General features: G+C 65.9%; 1 protein-coding gene across 1 annotated transcript; it reads right to left on the bottom strand.

The window, feature by feature from the left end:
• Positions 1-2,194: 2,194 nt before the first annotated feature.
• LOC130573450 (basic salivary proline-rich protein 2-like) lies at positions 2,195-3,103 on the bottom strand. Its single transcript, XM_057365886.1, has one exon. It carries the CDS (start codon positions 3,101-3,103, stop codon positions 2,195-2,197), a length of 909 nt encoding a protein of 302 aa, XP_057221869.1.
• Between the last annotated feature and the right edge of the window lie 3,602 nt (positions 3,104-6,705).

Here is a 6,705-nt window from a genome sequence, read left to right as displayed (position 1 = left end):
ATTCAACCTGGAGGACAGAGCCAGGTGCTTCCCTTTTGGMGGCCCTTGCACAGAGAATGGGGTGAATGAGGGTGGCGGGTGGGTAGGTGCCACATGAGCTCTGTGACATGGCTCCCAGGCACAGACGAGGCTGCCATCTGCTTGCCACTCATRCAGAAGGTCTGTTAGAGTGTGAGGGGCTCCTGGAACTCCCCTCTTCCCCCAGGAGCTCATCATTCCCTACCCMCAAAGAAGCTCTGGGATCTGCTGTCCTGAGTAGGGCCTTGAGCAGCCAGGGTGAGCTGGGCTCTCCACAGAGCAGGCTGCACCTCTGAAAGCCCTGCCAGAGGGTGCCCAACTCTCCCGGGAGGTACCTCACTGCCTGTGCTTGGATGTGACTCGCCTGAAACACACAGGGTACCCAGGAGCTGCAGGGCTGTGGGAGGATCCAGGCGGGAGGATTGCTGTGACAGGCAGAAAGATGGTGCCACTTTTTTCTTGCAATGGGGTCCTGTGTCTGTAGTGGCCTGGAGCAGCTGGGAAGCTTCTCCTCCAGCCCCTGGGCTGCAGGGGCTTTAGGGGACAGGCTGTCTGTGGTGCCCACTCCTGTTTRTAATTCTGGGGGAGAGGCAGCAGGGTGCCCTGTCCCATGGCAGGGTGCTGGGCATTATCTCCTGACAATATCCCAGTGTCAGTCCAGCGGTGACACCCGTGACTCTGGGCTAGCCTTAGAGGAAAAAGTGCTCTCGGGAACAGCTTTGGTTTCTGTGCTCCCCCAGGACTGCAGGCAAAGCCATGGCTGAAATGCAGAGCTGTGCCTGGCAGCGGGGCAGTGGCTGCAAGGGGAAGGAGGAGGAGCGGGCACAGGGCTCCCCCAAGGACAGCCCTGGCTTGGAGCTGGCTATGGGGACTGGTGTGGGGATGGAGGCTTGCCACCTCCCCTACCTCCTGGGCTTGGCCCCATTTCCAACGTGTCTTGGCACCATATGGCGCTTGCTTTATTTGTTCTGCTGCGACTTGGGAAGGAGGGCAGTGTTTCATTGTCTGGCAGAGGAGGTGGGACGCAGGCACAGGAATATGCCCGTGTCCCGTGGGATCGCTGCCTGAGCCAGGCGCTCCACATCTCGTCCGAGCTGCAGGTCTGTGTCCTCATCCTTCGCAACAGAGGGGTTTCCCCGGAGAGTCGCTGCCGGAGATTCACCCACCCACGTGGCGTCGGAGCTGAAGCAGCACCGCGTGTGCGGGCGCGTCCCGGTGCGGAGCACGACCGACCCGCCACGGGACGCTGCCCGTAGGAGGAAAACGTGGCAGCGCTGCTCCTGACTCATTGCACAGGCAGCAATCCTGCGACAGCGATGCCGGGCTTGCCCAGCACCAAAAAGTGACAGCATGCTCCACCCACCCCGGCTTGCGGGAGCAGGAGCCTTCTCCGCATGCCCGCGGTCTGGGGGAGCCGCTATCCCGCGCACATCGCCCCGTCCTGCTCCRTGACACACCAAATCTCATCCTACTGCCTCGCCTGCCGCCCCCCCGCTCCCCCGGCTCCGCCTTTCCCTTCCCTCGGCTGCCCAGGGCTCAGCTCGCCCCATGGAGCTCTGGGATGGGGAGGAAGGGGAGAAAGGCTGCTCAGAGGCTGAGGCCCAGCCTTCCCAGATTTGCRTATTTTTTACTGGCTCCCAAACAAGACATTTCTCCGGGGAAGTGAATGCGTCGCCTGCTGTCCCCGAGGGTGCCGTGTGCTGGGACAGCAGCGGTTGGGCTCGGAGGCGCCGCGGTCCCGGCACCCATCGCGATCCTGCTTYACACGCCCGCGCTTCTCTGCTGCCGCAAGAAAAGCATTTTCCTTGGTAGTTTTGAAATTCACGGGCTTTAATGCTGCTGCCCTGGGACTAGGTCCGGTCCCTCTTGGCTCGCAGGAGTCCCGGAGGCGGCCGGGCTGCAGCCGCCTGCGCAAATCTGCTCATTTCTATTTTGTCACTAGAATTTCCAGCATGTCCCTCCTCTCGTGTATAATTTAGTCGCATGAAAAGGAACCGCGCGAGGAGGGGAAGAGGATGGGGAAACTTGCAAAGTCAGCCATGGAGAGGGAATCTGTGTCAGGAAGCATCACAAAGGGAGCCGGGGGATTGGCTCCGGTCGCTTCCAGCGGCTGTGTGTGTGCCAGCCCCTCAGGAATCGCCCAGCGGCTCCTTCCCTCCCTGCGTCCCTCTCGCCTTCACTGCGCTGCGGCCGGGCTGGGACAGCCCTTCGCCGTTGCCATGGCTGCGGTGTGCGGGAGGGGGGGCTCGGCCGGGTGCCCCCGCCGGAGCATCCCGCGCCTTCCTCCCTCGTCCTCCCCACCGGCCCCATCGGATCCGCTCCGGCCCCGCCACGGCCAAAGCCGCAGCGTGGATTTGACACCCGTGGGATTAGACAGGGCTGTGCCCGCGGGAGGAGGAGAAGTAGGAGAGGAGGAGGAGGAGGGAGCAGGGCAGCTCCGGGCTGGGCGGCCGCCAGCCGCCCCGGGGAGGGCCGGGAGGGCGGCGGGCAGGTAGGGCGGGCAGGGCGGGCGGTGCGGGGGGGGGTCGGGGCTGCTCCCCAGGGAGCGGGGGGGCCCGGCGGGGCGGCGCGGGGTACAGCTGATCCCCGGCCGCAGCTGATCCCGCCGCCCCCCGCCAGCTGCCGCAGCGTGGGCGCAGCCGCGGTCCCGCTTGTCCCCGCCGGCACAGCGCACCCCGGCCCGGCCGAGCGTGGAGCTCCCGCGGCGGGGGGAGCGGCAGAGCCCCGCTGCGGGGAGCGGCCGGTCCCGGTATCCCCGCGCTGTGCGGGACCGCCGAGGCGGCGGCGGCAGGAACCGCTCGGTCCTGCCCGCAGCCGGGGCCGAGGAGAAGGGAGCGGGGGCTGCTCCCTCCCCGCAGCCCGGACCGCTCAGCGGGGAGCGGCCGGAGCGGCTCCTGCCCGAGGAAGGGGGGCCGCGGGCAGCGRGGAGGGGGGGCCCGCGCTGCGGGCAGCTGCCTCCAATCCCGCCAGCTGCGGCCCCGGGACTGGCCCTGCCCGGCTGTGCCCTCCCCGAGCTCTCCTTGGGGCGGCGGCTGCAGTCCGGACACCGGCCTTGCTGCGGGGAGCGGCCGTTGGGACCGAGCATCTCCCGAGCCGGGACGCCGGGAGCGAGGGCGGCGGCAGCACAGCGGGGCCGGGACGATGGGGATCGGTTCACTCAGTCCTTGGGGGAAACCATCCCCGCCGCACGGCTGCGGGGGACGGGCAGCGGTGTGCCCCAACAGGGCTGCACCGAACCGCGGTCCCCTGCCACGGGGACCCTGCGCCCGCTCCCGGGGACAAGCGAGCAGCAGTTCCGCCAGGGCCGGGGGCGGGGAGCTCCCGTTCGCTCGGGGCGCGCTGGGTCGCTGCGCTGTGTGGGGCTGGGGCGAAGTGAGCCTCGGCAATCCTGCAGTGCAGGAGAGGGTGTCATGGCCTCTATGGTGCCACCAGGCTCCCTGTGCTCCCCGCTGCGCAGGCAGGATGCAGGCAGGGTGCCTCCGTGCTCCCGATTACCATCTTGTTTGGAGCCGAGGCAGCGGCTGTAATTTGATGCTCTCAAAGTTGGTGTTTACAAGGGACATGGCAGCCATCAGAGGCTCTTCTTGTTCTCCTGGTGAAAGCATATTCCCTTCTCCGCCGCGTGCGGCTGCTCTGTGTGCCAAGCACTGCCCGGGTCACACTGAGCATCCCGCAGAAGCACCTCAGAGGGTCAGAGATGCCAGAGCCGCTGTGCTGTACGGGCGGTGGGGTCAGGGCCCCCATACTGGGGGTGGGACAGTGGGTTCAGACCCTCTGGTGCAGTGCGCACTCGGGGACAGCCTGCTCTGGGTGCCTGCCACGGCCGTGTGCCRTCAGGAGCCCACCTTCTGGACACGGGGTGCTGGGAGGAGGGCGAGCTGGCTGCCCGCGGGACTCATCAGCTCCCTGTTGACAAATCCTTTCAGTCTCGAGCAAGCCGAGCGGGACAGAGCCCAGCCCGAGGCTTCCCAGTGCCACTCCTGCCCTGCGACTACTGTGTCCTTGTTGGGAGCCCACAGGGTACCCATCTCCCCAGCTGGGGGCTGGTCTGGCGAGTTGCCCCCCACCTGAGCCTTGGCACGGCCCCCAAACTGCCCCCACAGCCCCAGCACCCGCAGCCCCACCCGACAGGGCTCATCTCCAGAGCTGGGGAACGCCGCTGGCATCTGTGCCCTCATCTTTTCACCGGGKCTGCAAATCGCATCGGTCGCGGCACTCAGAGCCCGGTTCCAGCGCGGGTGCTCCAGCAGGGTCCTGGAGCTTTGGCATGGCTCCCACAGCACAGCGTGACACRGGACTGTGCCTGACGAACAGATGGCACCAGCACAGCCACAGCCAGGTTTGGTGGCAGAGGAGAACCTGCTGCCCTGCGGCCGGGCTGCCWCGGGAGTGGGGAGCTGTGCCCCAGCCCTGGGGAGGGCCCTGGGGAGGCTGTTTGTGGACAGGCTCTGCTCCAAGGACAGGCTCTGCTCTAGGCAGGTCTGGGGGAACCGCTCAGGAGAAGCAGCAATAAAAGCTCCATGAGCCCTTTGTGCTGCACTGTYGGGGCAGCGCTGCCTGTCACACGGCAGCAGAGCCCCTCTTTGGGGTGTTTGTGTCCCCAGTCCATGGGGSTCCTGCTGGGAGGGGAACACAGGTCAAAGCCAAACCAGCTGCAATAGGGGAAACCTTGAGGGGAGAGGGTGGGTGGGTGTGGGGACGGCAGACACCTGGCCCAAGGCAGGAGGTTGTGAGGCAGGTTGGAAAACAGGGCACATCATGGCAGGGAACAGCCTTGTGAGGGGATGAGGCAGGAGCTGGAGCAGGCAGTGAGCTTGGAGGCCACAGTGAGTGAGCTGCGGTTATTCACAGCGCCATTATTGCAGCCACCCATTTCCAACAYCCTCGGCAAGGCGGGAGCACAATGTGCTCCAAGGAAATGTGATTGTGGGTCCTGCCCCTTGGCCCGGTGCTCGCTGCACTGTGCAGATGGAGCTGGCAGCGCCTCGGCTCCGCTGCCTGGAGGGAGAGCGAGATGGCGGAGGGGAGGCAGGACTCGTCCTTGCGGGCACAGGCAGAGCTCTGCGGGAGGGGACAGAGCCGGTGCCACGGGGGACGGAGACAGTGACACGGAGAGGAGAGGCGAGGCAGCCCCGGGCTGGCTGCGGTGGCCACACTCCCTAATGATCCCTGCCCCTGCCAGGAGTGCTTTCTCCTCCTTCCTGGAGCGGAAGGAGTGATGGACGCGTCACCTGCACGGGATGGATGTGTCACCTGCCAGCTGCTATGGTCGSCAGTGCTGTGCTTGCATCTCTCTGTCCCACAACCGTCCAGGGCTGGCCTGGCTTTCCCCTCCAGTCTCTCTGCTCCTGGCTCAGAGGTTGGTTTCTAGGCAGAGCCTTAAAAACCACATGCATACAAGTACTAAAAAAAGCATAATTTTATTCAATAACTGCATTGTGTGCTCAGAATTTGCTATATGTGAGATGGAGCAAGTAGGAAAACTGGTGGAAAGGTGGGTGCTCCCCCTCTCCTTCACCTGCTCCGGCAGCGCTGTCGAGCTGCTCCCGCCCGCAGCCCGGGGAGGGGGGCTCCGGCTCCCCCCAAACCCCACCCCACGCAGGCGGGCCAGCACGTGGGGCTCTGACACCGGGTTTCTCCGCACCCACGGGGGCTCCAGAGGGTCCAGCATCCCGTGCTCCTGCTGCCTCCCTGCTGAGGGCTCCTGCAGTGGGACAGGCACCGCCGGCATCCCCCGGGATGTGCGGGGAAGGGGGGGTGACATCGATCGATGCATAAACACGGCTGATTCCTCAGGAGTGGAAGCTAAAACTCTCACTTTCAGCTGGGAGCAGGCGCCGTGAGGTGGCCCCCAGCGAGGTGAAGGATCTCGTTATTGTTATGATTATTTTTAATCTGCTCTTATCAAAGCCAGCCCGACTGAAGAACTGCCTGACCCAGCACAACACAGGGCGTGTGGGGTGGAGCGGGGGCTCACTCCAATACCGGCCGCGGGTGACAGAATGGGACAGGAACACTTGGGTTCAGTTTTTTTGCTTTTGAATAAATTCGGGGGCTCCTGCCCCCAACACGGAGCTGAACCAGCGTGGAGGGCTCTGCTGGGGGCGGTGGGAGCTGGTGCTGGGGGCTGGGGCTGCTGCAGGGGCAGTCCGAGCGGCCAGGGGTGGGATGATCCGGCCGGGCAGTGTCTGGGGGTGACGCTCGGCTTTGGGGTGGGGGAGGAAAAGTGTGGCTCCGGGGCTCTCGGCTGGGAAAGCGCTTGTGGGAACTGCGGGGGAGATGGTGCTGCTGGCGGGGGGAGGCGGGGGGTCGAGGTCGGGGGGCTGCCTGCCGAGTGCCGGGAGGGAGGGTCGGTGGGGCCAGGAGGCGGATTGGGACTGAGAAAGGGATGAGGGAGAGGAATGCGTCGAGGAAAGGGGACGGGGGAGGGAGGGATGCCCGGGGATTGAGGATGCAGGGAGATATCCTGGAGGAGGGCGGGCAGGATGCCCCGGGGAGAGAGGGCGGGGGACGGGAGCGGTGGATGCGGGAGCGCAGCCCGGACTGGAGGGCGAAGGGCGGGGTGTCCGGAGGGTGGAACGGGGTGGGTGCGGGGAGCGATGGGGGTGTCCGGAGGGTGGAACGGGGTGGGTGCGGGGAGCGATGGGGGTGTCCGGAGGGTGGAACGGGGTGGGTGCGGGGAGCGAT

Source organism: Malurus melanocephalus, unplaced genomic scaffold (assembly GCF_030028575.1).
Source record: "Malurus melanocephalus ecotype Western Australia unplaced genomic scaffold, MMel_1.1 scaffold_59, whole genome shotgun sequence".
NCBI lineage: Eukaryota > Metazoa > Chordata > Aves > Passeriformes > Maluridae > Malurus > Malurus melanocephalus.
Note: the sequence above shows the minus strand (reverse complement) of the source record. Positions and strands in the feature narration are given on the sequence as shown.